General features: G+C 39.0%; 1 protein-coding gene and 1 long non-coding RNA gene across 3 annotated transcripts in view; one reads left to right on the plus strand and one right to left on the minus strand.

Annotated features, from left to right (window-relative positions):
- Positions 1–572: 572 nt before the first annotated feature.
- LOC309475689 lies at positions 573–3,170 on the plus strand. 2 transcript variants are annotated; one of them, XR_014197768.1, is made up of 3 exons: positions 573–675; positions 792–869; positions 2,100–3,170. It is a non-coding gene; the product is annotated as an uncharacterized lncRNA (long non-coding RNA). The 2 variants fall into 2 exon arrangements; XR_014197769.1 differs by lacking the exon at positions 573–675 and having other exon boundaries at positions 752–869.
- LOC309475590 (uncharacterized protein) overlaps positions 2,762–12,524 on the minus strand; it is a 335,445-nt gene continuing 325,682 nt past the window's right edge. Inside the window, exons 13-16 of the mRNA XM_082138408.1 lie at positions 4,093–4,407; positions 3,675–3,818; positions 3,516–3,571; positions 2,762–2,930 (exon numbers count right to left, since the gene is read on the minus strand). Of these exons, the coding sequence (XP_081994534.1) occupies positions 2,880–2,930; positions 3,516–3,571; positions 3,675–3,818; positions 4,093–4,407 (566 nt within the window). The 3' untranslated portion in view covers positions 2,762–2,879. The remainder of the gene's footprint in view (positions 2,931–3,515; positions 3,572–3,674; positions 3,819–4,092; positions 4,408–12,524) is intronic.

Genomic DNA, 12,524 nt, shown 5'->3' on the forward strand with positions numbered 1-12,524 from the left:
ATGATGCATTTGCAGATTTGCTCTCACTTGACTGTACTGTAGGTCCACGGCCACTTCATCCAACGCTCTTGATGTCCTTAAATCTTCCTGTTACGACTCCGAGTCCAGTGTGAATTGAAATCGCTTCAGATGATTCAGTGCGTGCAGGAACTGAACAGTTCAAGTTCATTCAAACTGATTCGCGAACCGATTTAGACAGATCTGCCAACTTGTTTGATGAAGACTTTGAACAGAATCGACTCAAAAGAGTGATTCATTTGTGAATTGAGCATCGCTCAAGCCCAGAAAAAAGATACATCGCACTTACGCATTTAACAACACATATTGCATTAAAATAAAGTAACGAGAGGAACGTCGCCCAACGTAACGAAGTAAAAGTACAGTTTTTTCATTAGAAATGTACTCGAGTAAAAGTAATAAGTACCCACATTCAAATCTACTCTTAAAAGTACAATTTTTCCAAAAAAATACTCAAGTAAATGTAACGAAGTAAATGTACTTCGTTACTACCCACCTCTGCTTATACGAAAGCGAAAAGGGGAAACCCCCAATTTGGTGTTCTGTTTGTTGAGCGGTTGGAGCAGTGATTCATCGCACGGAATCTTTGTTTCTCCTGAGTGCCAGAGATTTCTGTGTGAAACGAGCATATACATTCCACAGTGACGGCGATTGAGCGTGAGTGTTTGTTTAATAGAAATGTAACATGTTATTTGAACTCATTATTACAGCTCATGTTATTATTGAGGAGAAATATAAACAATACTTCTGTTTCTGTGATAAAATAATGTCAGAGGGGAGAACGAAGAGACGTCAGTGCACGTGAGGTGACCGTTGCGCGGACTTTCTAGTGCGGTGCATCGCTTCACAGAGTGAGTGTCATTTTATTTCATTCTTTTATTGTAAATGCTTATTTTCACTCAAAGAAAGTATTTGGCTAGCTCTGCACTGTTTGTAATGTCAAAGTTTATTGATAATCTGTAAGAGATGAGAATGAGTATAGTAATGCTAATTGTAGAGTGTTAAGTATGTTTATTCCTGTCTTACAAGTGTGTCAGTGGCTTACTGTATGAGAATGTGTCTTTAATCATGTTTATGTTTTGTTCTTTATTCAGAAAACATAAAAAGCCACTACCGTTGTTTATTTGGGGTATAAGTGCTCACATAAACCGTTTTGTGTATTCTGTTTTATTTTTGGGAATATACAATTATTTGCAAAAAGCTAAAAAGGGAAAATTAACACAAATTGAGTATTGTGAAAGAGAACTTACTGAGGGAAAAATATGGAAGTGTAACTATTATCCTTTATTTTGGGTTGTTTCTTTGTACATTTGTGGAACATTGTAATTCACACTGTACGTGGCGAGCTCTGTTTGAAAGTTTTTATGTTTGTTATTTTCCTATTGTAACTCGTTGTATACATTTTTGTTTATATTCCTGACCCCAAGCGGAAACTCCAGACATTAACATATTAACAAGTCTTTCTCATACGCAGTCGAAAATAAAGAACCCCTTTTTTTAGATGTTTGGTTGTGTTTGAGTTTTATATAGTGTGCACATTTACACGGCCACATATATATACAAATGTGTTAATGCAATAAGATCAAAAAGAGCAAAAATAATTGTGTACACTCTAATACTGAGTAATACTCTTCATCGCTAATTTCTCAGTTTTTAAAAAAATATTTTTTCTTTTTTTTTTCTTTTTTCTAATTATACATTTCTCAGTTTTTTAATGCCAAACGAGGGTTTGCGCTGGCACAGACTATTAGTAAATCTGGCCTAAAATGTAGGCATAAAAATGTCTAATGTTTTTCTCATCTACAGCCTTAGGACTGGTCAGATTTCCAAGTAAATCTGAAGACTTTTAGCAGGTTTTGTGGTGTTTGATTTAAACTGCAGGACGATTGCCTTTCAGGATCAGGGTTTGAACCCCTTATTCCCTTTGAGAAAATATCTAGTTTATAAAAGCCAGTAAACTAAATATAATATAATCAGTTTAACATGTGAATATTACAATTTTTTAAAAATGTTTTATTTGATTTTTTAAATGCAGTTTTTAAACTCAAAAAACTTTTTTTTTTTAACTTTTTTTCTCAAAGTGCTCCACATTTGAAGGGGGGAATCTCCTCAACCACCACCAATGTGCAGCAACTGGATGATGCGACGACAGCCATATTGCACCAGAACGCCCAACACACACCAGCTTACTGGTGGAGAGGAGACAGGGTGATGAAGCCAATCAGTATATATGCATGATCAGGAGGCCATGATGAAAGGGGGCCAATAGGCAAATTTGGCCAGGATGCCGAGGTTACACCCCTACTCTTTTTCTGAAGGACATCCTGGGATTTTTAATGAGAGAGTCAGGACCTCAGTTTAACATTTCATCCGAAAGACGGTGCTCTTTGACAGTATTGTGTCCCCGTCACTATACTGGGGCGTTAGGATCCACACAGACCACAGGGTGAGCGCCCCCTGCTGGCCTCACTAACACCTCTTCCAGCAGCAACCTAGTTTTCCCAGGAGGTCTCTCATCCAGGTACTAACCAGACTCAACCTGCTTAGTTTCAGTGGGCAACCAGTCTTATGCTACAGGGTGATATTGTTGCTGGCTGAACTTTCCACAGTGGTTTTGTGGGATTGCGGTCTCACGCTAATTTGCCCTTTTTTTATTTATTTTTTTATCTGGCCCAAAATATTTTATTGTGATGATGATCATATGTGAATATCAATATCAGTCTAAAGGAATCCAAAAGCATGATTTAATTAAACAAAAATACATTTTATTTTATTTGAAAGAGTAATACAGTGTAAAACACAAATGTCAATACGATGATCAACACATCATTTGTAAAGAAACAGAATCACAGAGAGTTTGATCAATGATCTGTGATTAAACATGTATAAACCACCTCCGTCATTTCAGATTTCTGTAGGAAAACACAAACACAAAAGGTCAAAGTAGAAAAACAAACCTGATGTTTCAGAAGCAAAAACTGCAAGAGCTCAAAATGAATAAATGACAGAAATTTGCTGCAAATTCATCGATAGATATTACGGGTTATGAGTCAATGTTTCTCACACTGAATGATGGTCTTGTGTTTGTGTGTAATGATCTCTGTCTTTTTATATTCTTGGGACTTTTATTATGCAATTTTGGAAAACAATAGCAGCTTTCATAACAGGCAAAAAATAAAAGCAAGTGGACTGTGGAAATAAAACACGTTCAACATCAGATATCAGGACAAGAGCAAATACAGCGCTAAATATATAGATGCAAACAAGTCAGACAGACATTTAGCACAGGAAGCATGATTTATTTATAATGGAATAACAGCATATACTATTTCACAAACTTGTTAAAAATATTTGCCAATATTTAATGTGCAGTGTTTAAAACAATGGTGATATTATATGGCTTAATGTTGTGCAGTTATTTTGGATTGTTCATTACATTTGGGGAAAAAAATTATTTCTAAATTAATAAATGTAAATGTCACTAAAGAAACACTCACCATCATTTTTCCAGTGTGTGTGTAGAGTGTTGCATCAGCGTGAGTCTCGTCTTCAACTGTAATGACAGACACGTTCAATCAAAACATGTATTTTCCTATAATATCGTTGCTCCACATTATTGTTTACAGATGTATAAGCTGTAGGTGCGTCTACAGTACCTGTGTCTTTGTGTTTCCTGCACATACAGAAGATCATGATAACAGCCACGATCATCAGAGATCCAGCAGCAGAAGAAGAGATCAGCACTATCAGAGACACTGGAGGATGAGAAGGAGACTGTGATGTAGGATGTGTGTCTCGAACTGCAATGGCGAAAAAGAGACATTAGTGCTAGTTTGATCGACAAAAAAAAAAGACAACTTTGTAAAGACTTTAAATGCTAATTATGACTATTGATGTACTTGAACATATCTGTCAGAGTTCAGTGATGTTGAGATGTTCAGTCTGGTGTCTGATGAGATTGGTCAGACAATTTTTATTTTCTATCAAACTTTGGCCCAAAGCTGTTTTACATGTACCCTGCTATAACAAGAATATGAAGAAGACAGTAAAAGTACAGTGTAATTCTCTACTCACCATAAACAGTAACATTGAATCTCTTGATTAACTCCTTATTCCTAATAATGGTTCTTAGTTGATAAAGTCCAGAGACTGTGGTTCTGATGTCACTGATGGTCAGAGATCCAGTCTGATCCAGTTTCAGTCTGTCTCTGAATCGCTCATCATCATCATATGTGGGAATGTTCATTATCACTCTAGCGATGCGAATTTTCCTAAACCTCCACTGGATCTCTTTGTCTCTCTGTATGTCTGTAAGATCAGGGTTTAGAGTGACAGAATCTCCCTCCATCACTGACACTGACTTCACTGCATCTGTGTCACCAAACACTCCTGAAACACAATATTATTAACAGCTAATGAAAATCCTCTGAACAATTTTAACTGTACATTATCACTAGAAGTATAAGAACATGTTTATAACTCACCAGATAGACAACACATAATAAGTGTGAGCAACATCATCTCCAACAGCCTGAGATAAAATCACTCTATGATCTGAAAAATATCAGTAGATAATCTGAGGTTTATAAAGAAACTCTTCAGACAGGAAGAATAAACAGTTCATGAGTGCGTCTGTGGTCTGTGTACGTGAATGCGCTTCACACTCTGACTAGTCACATGATACAGTCGATGAAAACTAACATTTATGTAGGCCTAATAAACAATGTAATGTAATAAACCCCTTAGCATAGTTTCCACCAAATACAGTTACTGTTGTCATTATAAATAAGCAATCTTTTAAAAATATGAATATGGGATATTGCAATGCTGCATGTTTTGAGTTTTTTTAGGCTTTGTTGCTCAATACAACGTCTGAGATTTACCAGTTTTATTTTGGGAACACTATCTGTAGTGTGGCATATAAAATATAGTCACCATGTTTATGAGTCACATGACTAAAGTTCACACATTTGTTGGTGTGATCGAGTGAAGCGCTGTTTCATCTATTCATTCTAGTTTCTGAACCGCATCATTTCACACTGACTAAACATTTGTCATTTTAAGGGTCAATGCCACAACTAGAAATGTGTGACTATCATTTTCAACAGAAACAACCTCATCATAATTATTTTTTACAGAGATTTTAAAATTACAGTATAACAAAGCCTCAGAAGATTTTTCTAAAGAAAATGTGTGAAATAAATTGATTATTTTTGTAGCCTAATCACCTATATCCACCCTAGAAGATGATCTGAGAGCACAGTAGGCCTATGTAAAGCATGTACACTCCAAAGTTTATAAATTTGATCAAAACACATTTATAACATATATTTGCAACCCTGCTGACAAATCCAGTCTAAGGTGTTTTAGTTCTGCTGGTGTTGTTTGTGGTTTTGGAAGCTGGGAGTTTATATCAGCTCCAAATAAGGCCATCATATACAGGCTGTTTTCTACAGAAATAGACACTGTCAAAATGCTCTACAGGATGTTGCTTCTGAGAGAAATGAGAAGTGAAAAAAAAAAGAAAAAAAGAGAATGAACATTCAATAGGCTATTGCAGAAAATACTGCACTGGTATTGCCATGTAAATGCCATAGACTATATATCACTACACCATGCTATCTGATTCCATCGCTACGCCGAGTCATTGTAAAAAAAAATTTTTTTTAAATTTACATTTCTGTAGGAAGACATTGACCCTTATTGTGACAAATGTTTATTCAGTGTGAAATAGCGCAGTTCAGAAACTAGAATAAATAGATGAAACAGCGCTTCACAAGATCACACCAACAAATGTGTGAACTTTAGTCATGTGACTCATAAACATGCTGACCATATTTTATATGCTACAGATATTGTTCCTAAAATAAAACTCGTACAGCTTCAGGACGTTGCATTGAGCAACTAGGCCAAATGAAAAAATAAAATGAAAAAATCTTACAATTACAAGAACCAATTTATTGTGCTTTAGAAGATTATTTATTTATAATGACAATAGTAACTATCATGAAACTGCTCCAAGACACAAAGGGTTGAGGATCCATGTAGTATTTATTGAAAGGGTAACCCACAATCAAAGATCAAAAATCAAACCAAAAGCAGGCAAAGGTCGAAACACAAACAGTCCAACAGTCATGGGGCACAGGAACACAGGCAAGAGCAGAAGACCATGACAAGGCAGCACACTTCTAAATGCAGTGTAGACACATACAAGAGTTTGCAATGAATGGCTGAGTGAACAGGGTTTATATGCTGGGCTAAACAAGGTAATGAGAAATAGACAATCATGGATGATGAGACCAGGCAATGAGTTATGGGTAATGTTGTCTTTGATGGAAAGACAGTAGTCTGGGGTGGAGTGCCCTCTGGTGGCTATCAAGGGCACTCCAGCTGGTGATCGTGACAGTAACTATATTTCGGTGGAAACTATGGTTACCATGTTAAGGGGTTTATTACACTAATTTCATCGACTGTGACTAGTGACTCATGAACTGTGTCTGTTCTCCCTGAGGAGTTTCTTTATAAACCTCAGATTATCTACTAATATTTTTCAGATCATAGAGTCATTTTTATCTCAGGCTGTTGGAGATGATGTTGCTTAAATTATTTTGCTCTCGTTGAGTTTGTGTCTCTCTGGTGAGTTATAGCCTAAACACATTTGTATGTCTTTACCTTTAGTGATAAATGTAGACTGCTGTTGGAATGGAATAACAATAAATGAAAAGACGGCTCATCTATTTGTTGTTTCCTTAAGTTTAACTAATTTTACAAATGGCTTTGATATTTTATCAAGTGGTACTCACTGCAGAGTCAAATGACATCCAGCTCCACCTCTCTGGATGTCTAAAGGGAATAGTGGGTAGGTTCAGGATATGGTTGGATATTCTAGCTCCACCCATTAGGCCCAAATTACATTCGCTCCTCCTCACTGGATGACTATGAGGAGGAGCTAGACGTAAGCTCCACTCATTTGTTCTGCAATGAGCAGTCTCTCTAATTTATTCGTACATGTGGACAGCGCTGAAACGGCCCTTTCATCTGATGGGTCAAACTACGTCGTCTTCAGTACAGGCCTTAATTCTGTCAGGTAAAATAAGAGTCACAATGACAAATCCCACTTTAATACGCTTTTGTCGCGGTGCGAAACCATCACTTGCTGAAATTGGGTCCCAGTAGAGTTTTATTAAAATAAAATTCTAGACAAACTGGCCCCCATGATGAATGACATGTATTTTGAATCATTTGATTCACTCAGGCTCCCTCAAACAGGTAATCGGCCTCTATTTCTTTCATCTTAAAGAAAAATACAGATCCCCTGCATTTCACTTCTTCCTGCCTGATCAGTCTTCTTAAAGGTATAGTTCACTAGCCTGACGTCGTCATACTCAGATTCTAGTCAGAATGTGAGTCTGATACTGCTCCATTGGGCTGTGATTAAGGGGCGTGTTTCAACCGAACCAGGAAGGAAAATGCCTCTGCACTCAATTGGATAGACCTACAACCAATCAGAGCAACGGAGTAAGTGACGTATGTTTTTCATTCATGTTTCCGATCGACAAATGCCTTGATCGCGGTTCTCTGTTCCACTTTTAAAATCAATGTGCTGTCGATATCTTCTATAACAGACACGATGGCGGAATCTACATATAATGTTTTATAAACAAAGTTCGAGAGGAGCACGTTCAAATAATCAATCCAATCAACTTGTCATCAAACAATTGCCGTCTACACTATCAGCATGAGAGGAAGCATATATTTATTCACTATGCCAACTCACCTAACATTCCTTGACAGTTTTCAGCATCCCTCCACTCACTCTCACGCCCGGAGCCTCTCCTCGGACAGCACGCCAAATATGCATTTATTCTATCTGACTTATTTGTAAGTGTGAACTCGTGAAATAACAATTCTACAGCGGCAGTCATCTTTGTTGTAAACAAATTCAACCCAAGCGCTCGTTGGTGACGTTACGTTGCTCATCTGTCCATCATCGTATAAAGCCCGCCCTGACAATTTGATTGGTCCGAACTATTTTTGTCCGGGCATAATAGCTCCTCAACGGAGCGAGTCCAGACCGAACTTCCCGACCTAAAAATTTGGTGGGCGGGGCTAAGTTCGGCTGGCATCCAGGCTAATAGTTCACCAAAAAAAAATAAAATGCTGTCATTAATTCATCACCCTCATGTCGTTCCAAATCCGTAAGACTTTTGTTCATCTTTGGAACTCAAATGAAGATATTTTTGAAGAAATCTGAGAGCTTTCTGTCCCTCCATTGACAGTCTACTCAACTACCACTTTGACACTTCAAAAAGTTAATAAAGAGATCGTAAATCGAATCAGAATTAAGTAGTTCAATCCAAATTTTCTGAAGAGTCACGATCACTTTATATGATGATACGTTTGATCTTCCACAGGCACGCAGCACGTGAGCGGATGCGGAGGGAGGCCGCGAGAGGGAAAGAGAGGAAGAGAGAGACAGAAAGAGAGAGACAGAAGACTTCGGCTGGATTGTGCTGAGATACGCGGAGAGCTCGCTGAAGAAGAGAACGCGGAAGCTGTGAATTATGTTCATTCCTCTCTCTGTCCTGGTGCTGAAATACGCAAAGAGCTCGCTGAAGAAGAGAACGCGGAAGCTGTGAATTATGTTCATTCCTCTCTCTGTCTGAAGGTGCTGAGATACGCGAAGAGCTCGCTGAAGAAGAGAACGCGGAAGCTGTGAATTATGTTCATTCCTCTCTCTGTCCGAAGGTGCTGAGATACGCGAAGAGAACGCTGAAGAAGAGAACGCGGAAGCTGTGAATTCTGTTCATTCCTCTCTCTATCTGACAGTGCTGAGATGCACGAAGAGAATGCTGAAGAAGAGACTTTTTAAGATTTGTTTTTATTATTTAATAAAGAGTATATTTATTTTGAATTCTGTGTCCGCCTTTCCCTTCGTGTCCACGGCCAACTCCTCAGGGGCGGCACGCAAGCGAGGGGTGGGCGGCACGCAAGCGAGGGGTGGGCGGCCCGCTGGTGCTCCACCCCGACCTGTGACACAAACACCTGAGTATCTCCTCTGGCAGTAAATAATCTTGTAGGTTGTCTACAAATCGGAAGGTTGGTGGTTCAATCCCTGGTTCCACCTGACCAAGTGTCGAGGTGTCCATGAGCAAAACACCTAACCCCAGCTGCTCCCGACGAGCTGGATGGCGCCTTGCATGGCTGACACCGCCGTCGGTGTATGAATGAGTGAGTGAATGGGTGAATGTGAGGCTATATGTAAAGCGCTTTGGTGGCCATAGGTCTGTGAAAGTGCTTTATAAATGCAGTCCATTTACCATTTACCATTCTTCTTACACATGTGATTTTAATCTGGATATATTTTTGGATATAACATAATTTTCCTTTATTTATTAGGGCCCAAGCCCTGAAGGGGCGAAGGCCCTATTGTTTTCGTTAGGATTATTATTATTAGGGCCCAAGCCCTGAAGGGGCGAAGGCCCTATTGTTTTCGTTAGGATTATTATTATTATTATTATTATTATTATTATTATTATTGTTGTTCAAGGGTTCGGGGGCTTTTGGGGCCTTTAACGTGCTCAAAAACTCATGAAACTTTGCACACAGGTCAGAACCTGCGGCCATTAGGGCCGGGCTGAAGCTGGTACCCGGGCGTGGCAGGGGGGCTCAACAGCGCCCCCTGGAACGGAATCCGAACACTTGTCCATAAATCAAACACACTTGCATGTAATAATATGAAACTCGGAACAGATATAGATCTCATCGGGCCGAACAAATTTCGTGCTCTAAGTTTTACGCCAGCCCAACAGGAAGTCGGCTATTATGGGTTGTTTGGAAACGCATGCTGTGGAATTTAATGTACTCCTCCTAGGGAATTCATCCAATCGGCTCCAAACTCGGTCAGCATGAAGTCAAGACATTGAGGATGCTAAATTGCGGACGGATTTTTGATATCTCGAACGGTTTGGCCGTGGCGAGGAAACGAATTTATGGCGAATAATGGAAACAGGAAGTGTGTTATAACTTCTGCATACATTAACTGATCTTGATTAAACTTCAGCAGTGTGTTCGTTGTAAGAGGCCGATCACATGGATGTGACTATTGTGAGTCAAAGTTATAGCGCCACCAACTGGCAGCAGGAAGTGTGTCACTTTCAAAATGCTTTGAAATCACCCTCTTATTTTTACCCGATTTGCTTCAAACTTTATGTGTATAATGTAAACACACGGCAGATGTAGACCTGTGAAAGGATTATTGATATCTTTAATAATGTTGCCGTGGCAACGCATCAAACTTTAATATTCTTTTCGGATGCTTTTGAGACTCTTCACATACTTGAAAATGCATGAAACTCAACAGACACATCACATTTATTATCCAGTAGACATGTGCAAAGTTTCAGAAACGGGCGTGGTGGAATGGCTCAGTAGCGCCACCTTTAGTAAAAAATGGGGGCTTAGTTTTACAAAGAGTCACAAAACTCGCTACGTATATTGTTCTCATCGAGCCGGACAACTTTCTAATTTACACTCATTAGCTAAAAGCAACAGGAAGTCAGATATTTTTGTTTGAATGTGATTTTTTGGAGAATTTTCTCTCTCTCTCTCTGTCTCTGTGTGTGTGAGGGGTGGGGGTGATTTGTCTGTTCAGTGAGATTTACTTTTTCATTTGTTTTTCAAGGTTTCTGGGGCTTTTGGGTCCCTAAACGTGCTCGAAAACTCTTGAAACTTTGCACACAGGTCAGAACCCACGGCCATCAGGGCCAGGCTGAAGCTGGTAGCCGGGCGTGGCAGGGGGGCTCGACAGCGCCCCCTGGAACGGGGTTCGAAAACTTGGTCCATAGATCAAACACGCTTGCATGAATTATAGGGGTGCAACGGATCAAAAAACTCACGGTTCGGATCGTTTCTCGGATCAGAGTCACGGATCGGATCATTTTTCGGATCAGCAAAATTTTATTTAATTTTTTTATTAACACTTTTAAATTGTTAAATTAAAATATATAAAATCAACTTAAAGTGCACAAGGCATAATATCTTCTTTTTAACATAATTAATGAAAAACAACTTAAAGTGCAACATAAAAAGGCATCTCCTTCCTTTAAACATGGACCAATGCTTTATGTGTTTCCACTGTCATATAGGGCTGTCAAAATTGCTCAAAAATGACGTTCGAATATTCCCTCTAAAAAACACATATTCGAATTATTCGAACATCTGGTTGCGCATTTTGTCAATGACGCGCATTAGGCCTATGTCAATAACAGGACAAATTAATACAAAGAGACATAACTACTTGTGTAGTTCATTTAAGTTTAAACATATTTGACAACGTATTACCTTGCTCGCTCGCACTCGCAGGCACTCTTTCTCTCTCTCTCTCTCGCCGTCACCCATGCTGCGTTCACACCAAACGCGAATAGAGCGTCTGGCGCGAGTGATTTCAATGTGAAGTCAATGTAAAGACGCGTTTACGCACGTCTGGAGGTTTTGCGGCGCGAATGAGGCGTCACGCTCTCTGCGGTTCATAACGCTCGCCATGACCACGCTGTGTGTGGACTGAACATGCGCACAACTTTTTTTTCATCAATCAATCCGCGGATCACGTGAGTGCTGAACCGAAGATATTGATCCGAACGGATCACGGATCAATGATGATCCGTTGCACCACTAATGAATTAACATGAAACTCGGTACACATATAGATCTCATCAGACCGAACATCTTTCGTGCTCTAAGTTTTACGCCAACCCAACAGGAAGTCGGCTATTATGGGTTGTTTGGAAAACGCTTGCTGTGGAATGTGAAATACTCCTCCTAGAAAATTCACCGTGTCCCCTTCAAACTCGGTGTGCATGTAGTCAAGACTTTGAGGATGCTAAATTGCGGACGGATTTTTGATATCTCGAACGGTTTGGCTGTGGCGAGGAATCGAATTTATGGCGAGAAAAGAGAAACACGGAAGTGGAATAACTTCTGCATACATTAACTGATCTTGATGAAACTTCAGCAGTGTGTTCGTGGTAAGAGGCCGATCAGATGGATGTAGCTATTGTGAGTCAAAGTTATAGCGCCACCAACTGGCAGCAGGAAGTGTGTCACTTTCAACATGCTTTTGACAAAAGTGGGGGGGTTACTTTTAACTACAGTAAAGAAAAAATAGTTTCTATATTGTTCTCATCAAGCCGGACAACTTTCTAATTTACATTCAATAGCTCTGGCCATCAGGAAGTCAGATATTTTGGTCTGAATGTGAATTTTTTTGCAAAATCAGCCTCTGAATTTTTAGCCACTCCTCTTAAACTATTTATTTTATTCGTACCAAACTTTTTCAACATGATGAAACTACATTAAATATGCTAAATTGTGAATGGATAATAAATATCTCAAACGGTTTTGCTATGGCGAGGGATTAAAGTAAAAATCTTCTAAAAATGTAATTATATACCATTTATTTCTATATAAAAGTATACAAATATCACAACTAAACCCATTTTATTCTG

This window comes from Leuciscus leuciscus, assembly GCF_965113295.1.
Source record: "Leuciscus leuciscus genome assembly, chromosome: 15".
Taxonomy (NCBI): domain Eukaryota; kingdom Metazoa; phylum Chordata; class Actinopteri; order Cypriniformes; family Leuciscidae; genus Leuciscus; species Leuciscus leuciscus.